The 20,324-nt window shown below is 45.7% G+C and overlaps 1 protein-coding gene across 1 annotated transcript; it reads right to left on the bottom strand.

Annotated features, from left to right (window-relative positions):
- Window positions 1-1,178: 1,178 nt before the first annotated feature.
- On the bottom strand, window positions 1,179-19,943 carry LOC134099261 (NACHT, LRR and PYD domains-containing protein 3-like). The gene is made up of 7 exons (XM_062552050.1): window positions 19,924-19,943; window positions 16,261-18,102; window positions 11,868-12,041; window positions 3,285-3,458; window positions 2,804-2,977; window positions 1,239-1,356; window positions 1,179-1,205 (listed from the first exon to the last, which is right to left on the bottom strand). The coding sequence occupies exons 1-7, from the start codon at window positions 19,941-19,943 to the stop codon at window positions 1,179-1,181; spliced, it is 2,529 nt and encodes an 842-aa protein (XP_062408034.1).
- Window positions 19,944-20,324: the final 381 nt, after the last annotated feature.

Genomic DNA, 20,324 nt, shown 5'->3' with positions numbered 1-20,324 from the left:
TCTCTCTCTCTCTCTCTCTCTCTCTCTCTCTCTCTCTCTCTCTCTCTCTCTCTCTCTCTCTCTCTCTCTCTCTCTCTCTCTCTCCCCCCCCCCCCCCCCCCCCCCACCACATACACACACATACTCCAATCTACATACACACACACACACACAGCCTCTCCCCACACATTCCCTCTCTGTCACACACACACACACACACACACACACACACACACACACACACACACACACACACACACACACACACACTCTCTCTCTCTCTCTCTCCTCACATACAATTCCTCTCCCACTCATCACACAGATGCACAATCTACAGTATGACACACAGACACAGAAACCCACAATATACTGTACCAAACACACACACTTCCATATGAGCACATACAGTCACTCCACATTTTCTCACACACACACACACACACACACACACACACACACACAATCTCTCCACATACAAAAACACACACACACACACACTCTCCTATATACACACTCATGGTCACTTGCATATAATCACTACATGAAATAATGCTTACCGTAGTTCCTCCAGTTTGCAGTTCTGATGAGAAAGAGCAGAACATAAAAGTTCCACTCCTGAGTCCTGCAGGTCATTATGACTCAGGTGCAGCAGTGTGAGTGTTGAGGAGAGTGATGTGAGAGCAGAGGCCAGATAGGAGCAGCTCTTCTCTGTCAGATTACAGTGCTGCAGCCTGGAGACACATCATGATACATCTGAACATTACTCCCAATCATCTACTCACATACACACACACTCTCTCTCTCGCGCGCTCACATCCCCACCACATACACACACATACTCCAATCTACATACACACACACCCACCCACAGCCTCTCCCCACACATCCTCACACATTCCCTCTCTGTCACACACACACACACACACACACACACACACACACACACACACACACTCTCTCACATACAATTCCTCTCCCACTCATCACACAGATGCACAATCTACAGTATGACACACAGACACAGAAACCCACAATATCCCAAACACACACACTTCCATATGAGCACACACAGTTACTCCACATTTTCTCACACACATACACAATCTCTCCACATACAGAAACACACACACACACACACACACACACTCTCCTATATACACACATGGTCACTCGCATATAATCACTACATGAAATGGTGCTTACCATAGTTCCTCCAGTTTGCAGTTCTGATGAGAAAGAGCAGAACATAAAAGTTCCACTCCTGAGTCCTGCAGGTCATTACTACACAGGTCCAGCAGTCTGAGTGTTGAGGAGAGTGATGTGAGAGCAGAGGCCAGATAGGAGCAGCTCTTCTCTTTCAGCTTACAGAGCTGCAGCCTGGAGACACATCATGATACATCTGAATATTACTCTCCAATCATCTACACACACTCTCTCTCTCTCTCTCTCTCATCTCCCACCACATACACACACATACTCCAATTTACATACTGTACACCAGGGGTCGGCAATTAAGTTTGGCCTCGGGCCAGATATTTTCCGAGCCATTACATAGCGGGCCACAAGTTCACAACCAAAACAATGGCTGATTTAATTAATTAATATCGGAGGAGGTAAAAATTATAGGCGCTCTTGAAATGACAGAGCAGAGACATTCAAGCAGGCTGATGTAGGTTAAATTTGTCGACTGGTCATTGGGGGCGCTATTATATGCCTGTGTCTTTAAAAAATAATAATTAAAAACACCAGAAAAACATTTCCACGCGTTGCTGTTAGCTGTCAAAAAATGGCACTATGAAAAAATCTGAAGAGAAAAGTTAACAGCGAAAACAGGATCTTTAATGATGAATGGACAGAGAACTATGCCTTCATCCTCCCTAATTGTATTAATGCAAAGCCCACATGCCTGATCTGTAACAACTAACGAGGGTTTATCTGCATGCAAAGAGTACAAGACGGCACCACGAAAGTAAGCATGCTAATTTAAAGGTTGCGTTCCTAAATAACACGCACGCTATTAATGTTTGAAACTCGTGTTTTACTTTTCACAGTTCTATGTGCGTAAATTGCCTGTTTGATGTCAGGCCTGTTTAAAAGAAGTCGTGTTTTAATTATCACCATAAGCCTATGTCCGTTGTTTGAATGACAACATGTGTTTTAGGGACTAGCTTGGAATTTGAGAACCAGCGCTGTCCACTGACTTCATTTGATTGCATGTTGTGCGTTCACGCTGCACCTCGCTGCTTCACTCGTATTCAGATGAAACAAATATCTAAGCATTTAGATTGATTGAAATTCTTCTGTTCTGGAAAGTTACGTTTCAAAATAAAGAGCATGTTTGAGACTGGCAGTCCGATTTTTAAAAAGTTTTTTTTTTTTTTCATTCTCTGGTTCAAAAGATCTCACGGGCCAGATGTTTTTTGCTTGCGGGCCGCATCTGGCCCGCGGGCCGCCTATTGCCGACCACTGCTGTACACCCACACCCACAGCCTCTCCCCACACATCCTCACACATTCCCTCTCTGTCAAACACACACACACACACACACACACACACACACACGCACACACACACACACACAATCTCCTCACATACAATTCCTCTCCCACTCATCACACAGATGCACAATCTACAGTATGACACAGACACAGAAACCCACAATATCCCAAACACACACACTTCCATATGAGCACATACAGTCACTCCACATTTTCTCACACACATACACAATCTCTCCACATACGGAAACACACACACACACACACTCTCCTATATGCACACACATGGTCACTCGCATATAATCACTACATGAAATGATGCTTACCGTAGATCCTCCAGTTTGCAGTTCTGATGAGAAAGAGCAGAACATAAAAGTTCCACTCCTGAGTCCTGCAGGTCATTCTTACTCAGGTCCAGCAGTGTGAGTGTTGAGGAGAGTGATGTGAGAGCAGAGGCCAGATAGGAGCAGCTCTTCTCTGTCAGGTTACAGCGCTGCAGCCTGGAGACACATCATGATACATCTGAACATTACTCCCCAATCATCTACTCAGACACACACACACACACTATCTCCTCAATACAAATCCTCTCCCACTCATCACACAGATGCACAATCTACAGTAAGACATACAGACACAGAAACCCACAATATACCAAACACACACACTTCCATATGAGCACATACAGTCACTCCATATTTTCTCACACACATACACAATCTCTCCACATACAGAAACACACACACACTCTCCTATATCCACACACATGGTCACTCGCATATAATCACTACATGAAATGATGCTTACCGTAGTTCCTCCAGTTTGCAGTTCTGATGAGAAAGAGCAGAACATAAAAGTTCCACTCCTGAGTCCTGCAGGTCATTCTTACTCAGGTCCAGCAGTCTGAGCGTTGAGGAGAGTGATGTGAGAGCAGAGGCCAGATAGGAGCAGCTCTTCTCTGTCAGGTTACAGCACTGCAGCCTGGAGACACATCATGATACATCTGAATATTACTCCCCAATCATCTACTCACACACACACACACACACACACACACACACTCTCTCTCTCGCGCTCACATCTCCCACCACATACACAGACATACTCCAATCTACATACTGTACACACACACCCACAGCCTCTCCCCACACATCCTCACCCATTCCCTCTCTGTCACACACACACACACACACACACACACACACTGATCTCTGCGCTCCACAGACCCACACCTTCACATCCACACACACAATCTCGCTTTTTCTTCACACACACTTCCCCTCTCTTACAATACAACCTCTCCCACACACACACAATCCAACCTTCACACACACACACACACACACCAATCTACACACTGTGATATAGCGAGAGGCTACACGCTCTCGGCAGGACAGCTCAAGCAGTGCGATGACAGCAGATTGGAGTATAATCAAGGGTTTAATGCAGTTCAGGGGAATTAACAGAAAGGTATTCAGTTTCAAAATGTGTAACCAAGGTAGCAGTTGCTCTTCAACAAAACTTAAACAATGTTCCTCCAGCTGTAAAGTGCTAGTGTTGGTCCCCACAGGTAAATTCCCTTGTAGACAATGTATCCTTGTGCAAAGTTCAGTCTTACTCTCTTCACTGGTGGCCGATCCGGCAGTACCTTACCCAGACGTCAGGCAACAGGTTCCGGTTAGTCCGCTTTGTGGCTTCCAATCCTCACTCCTTGCAAGGATAACCAGGAGCTTGTCTCCCAAACCCGACTGTCTCTGACTGTGCCTCAGCTGCTTAAAAAGCCCTTCCAGTGATCAGACACTGATCAGCCTCAGGTGCGTTGATGAGTCACGGGTTGAGAGGTGGCACTCCCGATTCCACCAGCACATGGAGCCATAGCGGGGTTGAGGGTGCAGCCACCTCACGGGAACGTAGCGCCCCTCCAGGACAGATCCTCTCATGACATCACACATCCCCCCCCCCCCTCGAGACCGACTTCCTTGTCGGGGTGAAGAAGGCGAAGAAGGCGTCACGCCGGGAGAGGGCATCTGCATTGCCGTGGCGCTTGCCAGCCCAGAAAAGTCAAACGCTTGCAAGCTCAAAAATCATCTGGTAACTCTACCGTTAGTCTCCCTGTTCCTGGCCATCCACTGCAGTGGGGCATGGTCAGACACCACCGTAAAATGTCGGCCCAGGAGGTAGAACCGCAGGGCTTCCAGGGCCCAGGTTACCGCAAGACACACTTTTTCCACCGTGGAACAATTCTTCTCTCTTGGAAGTAGCTTCCTGCTTATGTAAAGAATGGGATGTTCCTCACCGTCATGTGCCTGGGTTAACACAGCACCCAGACCCACCTCTGAAGCATCCGCCTGGACAATGAACTCCTTCTTGAAGTCGGGCGCCACCAGGATTGGGCTGGAGCACAGGGCTTGCTTCAGGTTGACCAGGGCTGCTTCCGCTGCAGGGTTCCACTTCACCATTTGCGAGCGGCGTTTGGTTGTCAGCTCTGTTAGAGGTGCAGCTATGGTAGCAAAATCCGTAATGAAACGTCTATAGTACCCGGCTAGGCCTAAAAATGACCTCACCTGTTTCTTGGTGATGGGCTGCGGCCAGTCCTGTATGGCCCGCAATTTGGCTTCCTGAGGCTTGACCAAACCATGCCCAATGGTGTATCCCAGGTAGTTCGTCTCGCTGAAGGCCAGTCTGCACTTCTTCAGGTTCGCCGTGAGGCCTGCTTCCCTGAGTGAATCAATCACAGCTTGGACACGGGGTAAGTGGCTGGCCCAATCTGGACTTTGGATGACCACATCATCCAAATATGCCTCTGCGTACCTTTTGTGGGGAGCGAGGACTCGATCCCTCAAGTGTTGGAACGTGGCAGGCGCTCCGTGGAGACCAAACGGGAGCCGGGTATACTGGTATAGCCCCTCCGGGGTGGCGAAGGCCGTATTCTCCTTGGATGCCAGGGTCAGGGGTACTTGCCAGTAGCCTTTTGTGAGGTCAAGGGTGGTCAGGAAGCGAGCATGCCCTAAGGAGTCTATCAGATCATCGACACGGGACACTTCATTTAACTTCCGATAATCATTACAGAACCGCACCGACCCATCTGGTTTGGGAACCAGTACAATGGGACTTGCCCAGGCACTTTGGGACTCCTCGATTAGGCCCAGCTCCAGCATCTTCCTTACCTCCTCCTGAATGGCCACCTTACGAGCCTCCAGTACGCGGTAGGGGCGTTGGTTTACCGTTCGGCCAGGCATGGTCCGGATCTCATGTTGGACCACCTCTGTGTGCCCCGGGAGGGAGGAGAAGACATCTCTGTTGCGATCCACCAGCTCCAGACTCATCTGCCGTTGGTGAGGGGACAGGCTTGGACCCACCTGAACCTCTTCTCTCGCCGGTTCCTTGGACTCTGTGGGGGGTAGACAGCTGAACAGTGCCTCCCTGGCGTGCCACTTCTTTAAGTGGTTAACATGATAAATCTGTACAGGTTTTCTTTTATCAGGTTGCCTCACCTTATAGTTTACCTCTCCCACACGTTCAATGACCTCATACGGTCCTTGCCAGGTTGCCAGGAACTTGCACTCAACGGTTAGCACTCTGTCCCCCAGTTTAAACTCTCTGGGTTGAGCAGACCTGTTGTAGGAGGCTTGCTGTTGGCGTTGGGCGGTCTCGGTGTTCACGCATCATGGGGTAGATGGCCTTCATTCTCTCTCTCATGGCTCCGACATGCTCGATCAAGGTCCGCTGTCGGCATGGTTGCTCCTCCCAGGCCTCCTTAGCGATGTCGAGCAGTCCTCTGGGTCTGTAGGACAGCAAGAGCTCAAAGGGTGAAAAACCAGTAGAAGACTGAGGTACCTCCCTCACCGCGAACAGTAGGTATGGGATCAGCTGATCCCAGTTGCACCCCTCTTCTCCGACTGCCTTCCGTAGCATAGACTTCAGCGTTTCGTTAAAACGTTCGACCAGCCCGTCTGTCTGGGGGTGGTAGACCGACGTCCTCAGCTGCTTGATTTTCATCAGAGCACAGAGTTCTTTCACAGTGTTTCCCACACATAAACAAATTTGTGGCGGTGCGCCACAGATTCAGCACCGGCCGTCACATATTGCGTTTCGTTATTCTTTTATTTATTTATTTTGAAACGCTATTGAAAAACACGCAGCATTCGTAAAGCTGAATTTCCTTTCCCTGCGCTCCCTCTCTGTCACTCAAGTGTCTGTCTCTCATACACACACACACACACGCACGCACACACACACAGCCCCTCCCCTCCGTGCACACCGCGGCTGTCTGTCTCCATGAAAACCAACGAGATCATCCCTGGAAGCGTGGTCGGTGGTCGCACTGATGCACCTGACGCTGCTCGGGTAGAAGCATAAAGTTCTCCCGCAACTTTTGTAGACTATGCGTGCAACTTAATTACCAAACAGTAGAAGTTAACTCATTCTCCTTGGCCCGCTCGCGTGCGTGCTCAATGGACACCCGCCCTCCACATGCACATTTAATCCAAATAAAACATTCACAATCGCGAACGCATTGACACACAGAAGACGGCTAGCTAAATTACTGTTATATTCGGTTAGCATCATTAGTAGGCTATGCTGCAGACATTTGATTAAAACTCATTGCATTCAAGTTGACTGACCAACAATGTTTTTCAACTCCAAGACTTAAAAGGGCCTGTCCCAAGGAGAAAAGTATTAGCTTACCTTGAAACTTAAACACATGTGGGGAAACAGTCCAACCAGTAGGCTAGAGTATAAGCTTAGCCTGCTACTTTGTTTACAATATTTTGAGGCTTCAACCAGACAGCTGAATTTAAGAAGTGGAGTTGTAATATGAATAGTAGGCTATAATATGCATAAAGTTTGCTGTTATGAATATCAGAAATGTCAGTAGGCTATATAATGTAAATAATTACATAATGTGTGTGTGTTTCAAATAAAGACAAGCTTCACATCTAGCTAAAAAAAATAATTTACATTATATGAAAGGAGAGCGATAAAAAGGCGATGCAATGAAAAATATGGGTGCACCCCCCCCCCAGACATGGGGTGACCACCACACATTGCCTTCTTATCTGTGGGAAACACTGTTTCATCACCCTGGACATGAATGGACTCCCTTGGTCCGTCAATATTTCCTTCGGGAACCCCAGACTAGTTGAGAGGAGGAACAGCTCCTTGGCGATTTGCTTGGATGTAGCTTTCCTCAGCGGAATGGCCTCGGGATATCGGGTGGCATAGTCTAGGATGACCAGGATGTACTGGTGCCCCCTGGAACTTTTCGGTAAGGGCCCAACTATATCCAGACCAATCCTCTCAAAAGGAGTTTCGATGATAGGCAAGGGGATGAGCGGGTTTCTATATGTGGGCTTTGGTGCCACCCGCTGACACTCGGGGCAACTTCGACAGTAGTTCTCTATCTCTTTGTGCACTCCTGGCCAAAAGAAGCGTTGCAGGATTCTTTCCTTAGTCTTCTCTACCCCTAGGTGGGCCCCTAGCGGGTGTGTGTGTGCCAGGTTGAGCACGGTGGCCCGGTGGGGCTGTGGTACGAGGAGCTGTTCATGCACGTCATCATTTTTCTTTATTACCTGATACACTAGCCCCCGGCTTAGTGCAAAATGGGGGTAAGTAGGGCCGGTCCTATTCCCTAACACTACTCCCTCTAACACCTACACATTTCTTAAGGCATTTGCAAGAGTGGGATCTTGTAACTGAGCCATACCATACTGGCCTGTGAGAGGGAGAAGCTCTTTGGTGCTGTGGGCATCTTCCTCACTGGGGTTCGGAGCGCTTTCCGGGTCCTGGTTCTCTTCTCCTGTGTCTGGAGCAGACTCTGTGTCAGCCTGGGCACTGGTCCCCCCTGCAAGAGCACAGGCTGGAGTGAGTGGACCTGAGGGTTGCATTTGAGTATTCTTGGGATGAATCTTACCTCTCCGCTTCCGAGGTACTCGGGTCAGCCTCCCCTGAGTCTCTCTCCACAGGGGGTGGAAGGCAGGGCAGTCTCATCCAATTAGGACAGGAACGGGCAGGGAATCAACCACCCCCGCCGTCGTGAGTATGGCCCCCCGGGTGGTGGTCATTGTCAGTTCCACGGTGGGGTAGTCTCTGGTGTCTCCATGGACACAGGAAACCGGGAGGACTTTCCCCGGGGTCAGACACAACGGATCCACAAGGTCCTTACGCTAATCCAGTAGGGCTTCCACATCATGGTGATTCACAGTCACTGGGCAGGTGGGGGGTCGTTCTGGGGTGCTCTCTACGACCCCCACAAGCGAGGCAAAAAGGTGGGCGGGTGGTGGGCTGGAGGACTCAGCAGTGGGCATAGGCTCATCTGCCGGTTTCCCACATCGGTAACACTGTCGGGTTTCACTCTCCCGGTGTATTCTTCCGAAACCCAGCTGGTTCCTGCCTCCCCCTGGAGGCTGGACAGCTCCTGAAGTGGCTGGGTTGGAGACCTTGGGGTTCTTTGTACGGGCTCCTCCCGTCTGTGGTGGGGACGCACTTCTGGGATCCTTTCTGGTAGTACGAAGCATCTCTGCCGTGGCCTGGTACTTTTCTACAGCTTCCACGGTTAGATCTGCTGTGGTCAAGGCCTGCTGACTTATGAACCGTTTCACATCATAAGGCAGGGCACGTAAGTAACGATCCACCACAATGGCCTCCGCTACGGCCGCTGTTGTATTCTTCTCCGGGTCCAGCCATTTCCGTGTGATGCGGACAAGTTCATGCATCTGTGCACGAGGAGGCTGGTCTGGTTGGAAGGTCCAGCTGTGGAAGCGCTGGGCCATGCCAAACTTGGTGAGCCCATGCCTGCCGAAGATCTCAGACTTCAGGGCATCATAGTCAGCTATAGGGATGTAACGGTATGAAAATTTAACCCCACGGTTATAGTGACCAAAATTATCACGGTTTTCGGTATTATCACGGTTTTAAAAATTGTGTGTACAATATGTTAAGAAAGCGCTGATGGGTGTAGACAAGCTGAAATATTTTAGTTTAAAAAAGTGTGACAGTGTTTGTTACATTAAAAATATAGGCAAACCCTTATTGCCTTCAGCAGGATACTGATCATTCACAGCAGTGGCAATCCTAGTCTCTGCTCAACCCTCCACACACACAGAAAATGGCTTATCTTGTTTCTATTGCATATTTTGAATTCATAAACTTTATATATTTTGCTAATAGTTTATAATATGTTAGGATCTGCATAATTACTTATAGCTAAAAATATTCAGTAATTTGAATACTTCATATTGATTTTTAAACTATTACACTTGTCTTTAATGACTTTAATGTTGTGTAGGTCTAATTGAGAGCCTGTCACTTTAAGAGATACGTGAAGTAGGCTAATTATATTAACCTTCATTCGGTTTTAGGACAGTAGTCACGCATAGTTCAAGGATATCCGTTTGCATTGAATAAAATGAATGTTCAAAAAATTGACAAGTCAAAGAAAATATTGCTGGGATCATAGAAAAGATAAGTATCTTGAAATGTTAACTTCTATGATTTTGGTGAGCACTAGGCTACTGTACATTAAAGACATGACACGTGAGCTAACGGGATAGTTACCTTGATGGAACTTTCTCAAGATGTAAATGTTTGCCAATAGGCTGTGTAGCTTTTTTCGGAAATTGAACTAAACACTGTAGGCCTAAATGAACTAAATTCCATAGCCTACTGTAGGTAGGTTACCGTGGCATTGTGCTCACTTTTTCCTTGGTTGGAAATGTTGGCTGCTTATAGCTTAACTTATGATTTTGAGTTTGATATCTGTTATATCCAATGAGTGACACCCAGCGCTCAACATAAACTTCACGGCATTCTCCTGATAACGTTAGTGGAATAGCCTAGATTTAATGTGAACGTGCTGGCCTACATAAAAAGACGCAGAGTGGCTACATGATACAGCGCGCACGTTTTGGGATGAAAATGTTGCGCCCTTTAAAAGCAGGTGTAGCCTTATCCGAATCATGGTTAAATCCATCACTCAGACAACAGAATTAGTAAGGTAAAGTTTTGTTTCATAGTTGCCTTCAGCTTGTGTCAAAAGCAGGCTCGGATGAAGCTGGGAGGAATTAAACACGCGGTTACCACACCGTAGTATCAACCGTGATAATAATGATATTCGAAATGAACACGGTAATTGTTATCATCAATATTTTTTATCATGGTTTACCGTCACACCGGTAATCGTTACATCCCTAGTCAGCTACCTTGTCGGCGGGCAGGTCTCGGACAGCATTCAGCGATTCCCCCGTTAGAAAGGGGGCCAGCAATCCAACCCACTGTGCCTGGGTCCACCTTTCCCTAGTGGCCGTGGCTTCAAAGGCGTGCAGGTACGCTTCAACGTCATCTGTAGCCCCCATCTTGGATATGAAGTCACTTGCCTTTATGGGGCGAACATTACGGACAGCCATTTGCTTCTGCAGCTGCAACTCCTCCGTCTTCAGAAGGTTGGCTTTCTTTTGCTCCTCCAAGAGAGCCATGTTCGCTTGCGTCTGGGCTTGCTGGCTAGCAACAAGGGCTTTCAAAATTCCCTCCATTTTGTTTTGTGGGGGGCCTACGGCTAATTTGGAAAACTGGGTAATCAAAGTCTCAGTGTCCTCCTCTGACATGCACTATTAACACTTGGGCTATGCCCGCATTCTCCACCATATGTGATATAGCGAGAGGCTACACGCTCTCGGCAGGACAGCTCAAGCAGTGCGATGACAGCAGATTGGAGTATAATCAAGGGTTTAATGCAGTTCAGGGGAATTAACAGAAAGGTATTCAGTTTCAAAATGTGTAACCAAGGTAGCAGTTGCTCTTCAACAAAACTTAAACAATGTTCCTCCAGCTGTAAAGTCCTAGTGTTGGTCCCCACAGGTAAATTCCCTTGTAGACAATGTATCCTTGTGCAAAGTTCAGTCTTACTCTCTTCACTGGTGGCCGATCCGGCAGTACCTTCCCCAGACGTCAGGCAACAGGTTCCGGTTAGTCCGCTTTGTGGCTTCCAATCCTCACTCCTTGCGAGGATAACCAGGAGCTTGTCTCCCAAACCCGACTCTGTCTCTGACTGTGCCTCAGCTGCTTAAAAAGCCCTTCCAGTGATCAGACACTGATCAGCCTCAGGTGCGTTGATGAGTCACGGGAGGATAGGTGGCACTCCCGATTCCACCAGCAGATGGAGCCATAGCGGGTTGAGGGTGCAGCCACCTCACAGGAACGTAGCGCTCCTCCAGGACACAGCCTCTCGTAACCAGTTTGGTTACCTACCTTTCATATTGCGAAATCCCCTGAACCCGCTATTTCTTAAACGCTAATGTATCGTTTCTAAATGTGAAAGGGGCTACACACACACTCTCCTATACACACACACATGGTCACTCGCATATAATCACTACATGAAATGATGCTTACCGTAGTTCCTCCAGTTTGCCGTTCTGATGAGAAAGAGCAGAACATAAAAGTTCCACTCCTGAGTCCTGCAGGTGATTCCAACTCAGGTCCAGCAGTGTGAGTGTTGAGGAGAGTGATGTGAGAGCAGAGGCCAGATAGGAGCAGCTCTTCTCTGTCAGCTCACAGACCTGCAGCCTGGAGACACATCATGATACATCTGAATATTACTCCCCAATCATCTACGCACACACACACACACTCTGTCTCTCTTTCTCTCTCACGCTCACATCTCCCAATACATACACACACATACTCCAATCTACATAGACACACACCCACAGCCTCTCCCCACACATCCTCACACATTCCCTCTCTGTCTCTCACACACACACACACATCTTTACACACATTTTCACACACACACACACACACACACACACACACACACACACACACTGATCTCTGCGCTCCACAGACCCACACCTTCACATCCACACACACAACCTCCACCCTTTTTCTTCACACACTTCCCCTCTCTTACAAAACAACCTCTCCCACACACACACAATCCAACCTTCACACACACACACACACACACACACACACACACCAATCTACACACACAGACCTACAGCCTCTCCCCACACTTCCTCACACACTCCATTTATTTCTCACGCATGCGTGTGATCTACGAACACGCTCACAACCTCTCAACACTCTTACAAACAGACACACACATATTCTCCCGACGTGAGATATAAAAAAAAATAACAAAATATAAAATAGCCTACTTAAATGTCAAACCGGAGCTTATTGGCAATGGTGAAAACAACCTGAATAGGCTATATGAGACATCTCTAATACTGTCAAATTGGCCACGACACGAGTGGGGACGCACACACAAACATCCACGTTCATAATTGAAGTTCCAATGTAAGTTATGCTCAGTGGCATATGATTTTGAATAGCCTAATAAGCACAAACACCCCATCATTTTGGAGTAGTAAAGCATTAAATGTAACGTCACTTCAACTGGTTTGAAGATTTAGTTCAACCTAGCATTTAGTAGGCTAGACCAGCGTTTCTCAAACTATGGGCCGCAGAGCAGCACCGATCAGCCACCTGCACACTGCTGGTCTTTGGAGTTGTGGAGTAAATTGTGCCCGCAGTGCTATGCTAATTTGCTGCCCAATTGATCAAGGAACCACGGACCGACAGAAAAAGAAAACAAACGTTTTCTGCGATCAGGAGGACGTCCTAAGTTGGTGTCATAAAATAAAGATGCATACAATTAAGTGGTGGTAGGCCTATGAACATTTCTTCAATGCAAGCGTCCGCGCAAGAGAAACTGAAACCACTCGATGTTGGTAGCAAAGCTCCGCTTCAACTGACTGGAAGTCTGTTTATTTAATAAACGTTTATTTAATAAATAGACGTTTCATTCGTTAATAGAACGACGTGGATTCTTGCAACTCCTGCGACTTCAAAGTCCTTACATTCAGGCCTTCGAATTAGCCGCATCATTGACGCCTCATCATTTTGGAGTTAAGCAAATAGTTCACTGATAATTCATTTCAACTGACACAACGCTCTGCTCATATGTTGTATGCTAGCACATATGTTCTATGTGAATATGAATGATGTTAAACATACAATACAGTAATTTCCCGCATATATGCCGCAGGACAGTGTTTTATGCAAGTTAAAAGAAACAAAACCATATTAACGGCATATTAACTGGCCCCCTGTATTAGCCTCATAGCTGAAGAAATTTTCCAAAACCACGGCTAATAGTCTGTAAATTACGGTAATCTATATGACACTGCAATGATGTCACAAATAGCGTACCCCCACTTAAAAAAATCCCCACTACACCACTCACCACTGCACACAACCTCTCCCAAACACACTTCAATCCAGACACACACCCATAACCTCTTTCCACACACTCCCTCTCTCTCCCACACACAAACACTCCACCTCCCACTTCCTTCACACACACGTCCCCTCTCACACAAACACAAACTCTTACACACACACACACACACACACACACACACACACACACACACACACACACACACACACACACACACTCCAATCCACTACACACACTTCCCCTCTCTCAAAAACACAAATTCTTACACACACACACACACACACATCAGAACCGTGTCTTTTTTTTTCATTATTTGATGTTGTACAGCTACATTTGTAAATAAAACTGGAAACATATATTTTTAAAAAGAAAAAGGACAAAAAAGTAACTATTTCAAAGGGGTATAATGACTTTCTATAGGCACTGTATCTGATGATATGGTGTCAACTGATCATCTTTCCTCTTTCTGGAACTCTCTCTGTCTCTTTCACACACACACACACACACACACACACTGTTACAACCCGGCTCTAAGCCGCAACATAAAGAGGGAGTCGAGACAACAGAGATAACTTTAAGGCGAGACACCCCAGGTGAATAGGGGAACATTTTAAACTTAAAGATATCTTCATGAAACTTTACCAGTTGAATACTCACATAAATAGGAGAATAAAATGTATTGCAAGTTTTCTTTAATTTAATGTTTAAATATGCTAATTAGGCTATATCTCATCAAATATGCGCTAATTTGCATATATTTTGATGCGAAGGATCTGACCATTGGAAAAAGCCAGGTTGAAAATTATTTTTTTGTTGTGTTAATATATCAAATAAAAAAACATTTACAGAGGGGATTATGAATATCTTCTTTTGTTTTCCAGTAAATCAGAAAATACTGCCAATTGGCTTAAAAAGTGGATTTTCGCCCTATTTTTAGGCATAAAAAGTCATGTAAATCATGCCAAGAATGCTATATCAACAAATCCCTCTGTAAATATCTTCCTAATATAGTTAGGAATAAGACTGGAAAGTTTGGTGTATGTAGGTGCTGCAGAAGTGGAGATCCTTTGCATGGCGTGTGGGGGAAAACTCGTTTTGAGAAAACAGCCTTGAAACACAGCCAATGAAATGCGTTCTCAGCTTAGACTCGTCTTTGAACTTTCGCGATTGGTTGCTAATACAAAGGAAATGCCCATATTTGGATAGCTTAGCGTCTTGTAGGAGAAGCAGAGCTTTCAAACGGTATCAAACACGATAGAGAGCCGAAGTCACGCCCTTCTACTTCCGGTCTATGGGACCTATTTTACGATTTTTTATGCATGGGAGTCAATGGAGAGATAACAATTATTTTTTGGTCCCGTTCGAGTTGGACCGTGCATTTCACATATGATGTGTGGGAATTTAAAAGATAATTTTTCACATTAATAAAGTTCTGTTTTTCATTAGACTTTAAAAGTTATCTAAGTTTTGTGCGAATCCGTTCAGTGGACTACATTTCTCGTCTCAAACGATGCACGTCACCAACTGAGCCACCAACTAGCAAACGAGAGGCTGGCTCTATGGGCTGGCTAGTTAGCTAGCTATTATGCTAGTTAACGGTTACATCTTGCTGCCAGCTAAGTCACTTAACAGTAGTGTTTGTACAGTCTATGAATGAAATACAACTTATCTGATGTGTTTAATCCTCTGACTCATGATATTTTCATCGGCAAGGGGGAAGCTCAAATAAGACCTGTTGCTGGCGCCCGTGGCTGTGAATTGGTCTAACGTCACTAACGCGACTGATGTGTTTGTAGTCATTGGAAACACGATCTTTCACAATGTTGTAATTCACTAGTTACGACATACTTTTCAAATGTCTTTACATGAAAAATTGTCATTAAAATTGACAAACATCATATGGGTAATTCAAGGCACAAGACAATCGGGACCAGAAAATAATTTATATTTCTCCATTGACTGCCATTGAAAAAAAATCCAAAGATAGGTCCCATGGAGGCAATCGGAAGGGGCGGGACTTCGGCTCTCTATATGATTTGGATCACGATCACGGTAGTACATGACACTTCAGAATGGGAACTTTTGGTAAAATTAGGAGAAATATACAGGCGCGAGTAGACAAAAGTTCGTGAAATAAACACTTAAATGTGCAAATCGGACTTTGTTGTTGTAGTAGGGTGGTAGAATACATGCTAAAGTAGCAAACTAGCTCAAAATCTCGAAATTGACCGGAGGTCACAAAAACAGTATTTTCACCTGCCGTGTCTCGCCTTAACCAGTAAAGTATTTATTTAAAATGAACCAAAAGCATAACCGTTACCAAAAGATGTCTAGGGGAAAGTAAAAGGTATGTATGCAAGTGTTCATGTGGGTGCGTGTATGCCAAAGTCAGTATGATGTTCAAAGATAGAAAGAGAAGGTGTCAGTGGGAGAGAGATAACCCAAAGGTGCCTGTAACAGAATGTGCCTAACCGAAACACACACACACACACACACACACACACACACACACACACACACACACACTTTACTTACACAGCTGATGTGGAAGTTGTGACCACTGGCAGCAGCTTCTGGAGAACTTCATCTGGACTGAGGAGTTCAGTCTGATCTTCCTCTGGTGTCGTTATGTACCTCTGCAGGTCAAACTCATCCAGCTGCTCTTCTGGAATCTTAAACTCAAACTTTGCAGTCCTCCACTCTCCTGGTAAGAGCATGACTACAGACAGAGTTCCAGAGCTCTTGTCAATGAGCTCCACTACAGCATGGTGATTCAGCTCATTCAGACAGTAGAACAGGTTAATCATTCTGTTTGAATCATGTTGATCTCTGATCTTCTGTTTGACATACTGAGCTGTTTGTTCTGAGCTATCTGATTGGCTACTACTCTGCAGCAGTAGGTGTTTTAAGAGATTCTGATTGGACTCCAATGAGAGACCAAGAAGGAAGCGGAGGAAAAGGTCCAGGTGTCCTTTCTTACTCTGTAAGGCCAGTTCCACTGCAGTCTTGTGTAGATCAAGAAGTGTTTCAGCTCTGAACAGAGCAGAGGGCTGAGAGGTTTGCTGTTGGTCAGGTATGTTTCTCTGTCTGTTGCTGAAGCAGAGGAACACATACAGAGCTGCAAGAAACTCCTGGATGCTCAGATGCACAAAGCTGAACACCCTCCCGTGGCACAGCCCAGCCTCCTCTCTGAAGATCTGGGTACACACTCCTGAGTACACTGATGCTTCTGTGATGTCAATGCCACACTCTCTCAGGTCCTCCTCATAGAAGATCAGATTGCCCTTCTCCAGCTGTTGGAAAGCCAGTTTCCCAAGTTGGAAAATCACCTCTTCATCTGTTCTCTCTGTGTACTTCTGTTTGATGCTTGTCTGAACTATCAAGAAGAGTGTGTACATTTGAGTGAGAGTCCGTGGCATTTTTACTCTCTCTGATTCTGATGTTCTCTCTACAACAGTGGCTGTAATCCAGCAGAAGACTGGAATATGGCACATGATGTAGAGGCTCCTAGATGACTTTATGTGTGTGACTGTTCTGCTGGCCAGGTTCTCATCGCTGATTCTCTTCCTGAAGTACTCTTCTTTCTGTGGGTCATTGAATCCCCTAATTTCTGTCACCTGGTCCACATACTCAGGAGGGATCTGACTGGCTGCTGCTGGTCGGGTGGTGATCCAGAGGAGAGCAGAGGGAAGCAGATTCCCCTTGATGAGGTTTGTCAGTAACACATCCACTGAGGCTGACGCTGTCACATCACAACACCTCGGGTTGGAGAGGAAATCTAGAGGAAGTCGACACTCATCCAGACCATCAAAGATGAACACGATTCTATGCTGTGAACTGGTGAAGACTCTTGGGTCTTTTACTTCTGGGAAAAACATTTGAATGAGCTCCACCAGACTGAGTTGCTTCTCCTTCATCAAGTTTAGCTCTCGGAAAGGAAGAGGAAATATAAAGTGGACATCCTGATTGGCTGTTCCTTCAGCCCAGTCCAGAATGTACTTCTGCACAGAGACTGTTTTTCCAATGCCGGCCACTCCCTTAGTCAGCACTGTTCTGATGGGTTTGTGCTTTACAGATAAGGGATTGATGCTGCTAACTGGTCCATCTTGTGCTGCTTCTCCTCTGGGTTTAAAGAGGTCACTGCATTTGATTGGTCTATCTTGTGCTACTCTTATCCAGGATGCTCCCTCTATCTGTCTGACCTCATGCTCATAATTGACCCCTCCTCCTCCCCCCCCTGTAACGTAGAGGTCTGTGTAGATCTCTTGGAGGAGTCTGGGGTCTCCCTGATTGGGTACTCCCTCAACCAGCTCCTGAAACTTGCTCTTCAGAGTGGATTTGAGTTTCTCATGGATCTCTGCCTCCTCTGGTGTCCATCTGGATCAATGACAGAATCACACAAAACACACACATGAACATCATCAAATAATATCTGGGGATAACATTCATGTACAATCAATAGTGACCTATCATGTTCTAAACATCATGCTCACGTAATTTCCTCTTGAGATAAAGTGCATTCTATGGGCTGCTCTCAGTGAAAACAAACCCACATGGTGCCTTTTGCTAACTGAAAATGAATGAAGCTAGATAGAACAGCAAGTGTTACAGTCTAAAGTTGATGACAGCTGGATTAAGGTTGATGCCCTTACAAACTACCAGCTGGCTCAGAGAAAAAAATATGAATTTTTGGTGTCATTTTTAGATTGACTTCAGTTGTCATAGATGGATAAATGCATTTGATTTCACAGAGTTGTCCCAAACCGCAAGTGGCCACAATGTTCTCATTCATCTCAGAACATTCTCATTCATTAGAAAGTACTATAGTTCATTACATTCTAATGTAGTCATGTGTAGTCATTTCTTCTCATAGACACACTGTAGCTTGACACAGTGGAGTTTTGTATGGTTTTGTCCATATCACCAGAATGAGAACACAGGAGGTTGTAATCTTAGACACTGGTAGGCATGGAAGGACAGACAGGAGACTGACAGTGGAGTTTATTTGTCTCGTAGTCTAATACTTAAACATACAGTCAGTGATTGCGCAGGATATCACATTTGTTATGTTTGTTTATATTTTTACTGTACAAAACTGTACAAAACAACAAACCATATCTTCTGGATAAGACACTGCAAAGTATAAATCGCATCAATCAAAACATGAATCTTGAAAAGGAAAAAAAACATATACAAGTTACAATTCTACCAGGAATGTTAATGAAGACAAAGGAGTGAATGGCGACAAGCTAAAGCAATGGTAGGCTCGGTCTATGACAATGTAAACATAACTAGAAAAGCACTCAGAGAGTGCAAACACATAACCTCCTTGGCGGAGGAAAAAACAACAAAAAAACCAAGCAAACAATCAAACAATCAAACAATCAAACAAGCTACCCAGGCTATAAAATGAGCATGTCCAGGTCCAGCACCTGGACACCTCAGGCCTCACAGGCCACACAAACACACTAAACATGCAGAACCCGGCACACCCTGGCCTCACAGACACTCAAACTACAGGTCTGGGGGAAAAGTTGCCGCACGGCACATATCACAGACAAGACACAACATAAAAGATACATACACTACACACAGCTATCCACGGCTCTCACACAACCGTGGATGCTGGCGGGCTCAGAGGCCCTGCTCTGATGCCATCTTGAGCCTTTTAATGGCTGACCAATAGGACACAAGCAGGAATGCAGCAAGACACACTAGGGCTAGGGCAAGACACACTAGGGCTAGTAACTAGTCATATAAACACATCATATCTTACTGTAGGCCTACAGCAGAACAGTCTCCTCCTGGAAAGGTTTTTGCTGGACCCATACACTCATCACTCTTCGTGTTGGGTGTAGAGCTAGTTTCCTCCATCCTAGAGAAAAAGACAATAATTTACTTTCACTGCTCTGTTAATCACACACACACACGGCCATCAAATCAACTCTCTAAGCGCCAGCCTCAAATGCTCAAACAAAATTAAAATTGTTACTAAACAATTTACTAAAGCTTACTAAACAGATTACTCAAATGTTAGCCAAGTTCACGAATCACGATGTTGGTTAGTTAAACGTTTCCTGAAACTCATCTTAGCACAACCATTCAGACGCTACGCTGAATTTCGTAGCCTACTAACACGTATCATGAATGTCCTTGAAAACGCCCAATAGTGCATGGTGCGTTCATTTGTCGTCGTACCTTGGCCGTTTACTAGCCATGTCCTTTGATTTTGAACGGCAGTCTTCCAATATCAACAGTAATAGAAGCGCCTAAGTTCAAGTTTCTGTTTCACTTCTGGTCTGGACCTGGGCTGCTGATTCGCTGGCTCGTCTAGTTTGAAATGTTTGAGTAGCAGGGGCGCCCCCTTGGGGCCACTCCATATGGGTATTTTACAGTAGGCCATAGGCGGTAGATAAAACGGGCTATACGATTACCAAAGACTTTATAATGACGAGACTGAGCATTCAATTAATCCTCAATAGAAATGTATGGGGTATAGTGTAAATGAAACGCTGTGCCAATCATGTGATCATCAAATCATCATGCCAGTCATCAAAGTAACTGCCCAATAGCTGCCCAAAACATGTTAACGATGGCTG

The sequence above is a fragment of the Sardina pilchardus genome, chromosome 13 (genome assembly GCF_963854185.1).
Source record: "Sardina pilchardus chromosome 13, fSarPil1.1, whole genome shotgun sequence".
NCBI classification, from domain to species: domain Eukaryota; kingdom Metazoa; phylum Chordata; class Actinopteri; order Clupeiformes; family Clupeidae; genus Sardina; species Sardina pilchardus.
Note: the sequence above shows the minus strand (reverse complement) of the source record. Positions and strands in the feature narration are given on the sequence as shown.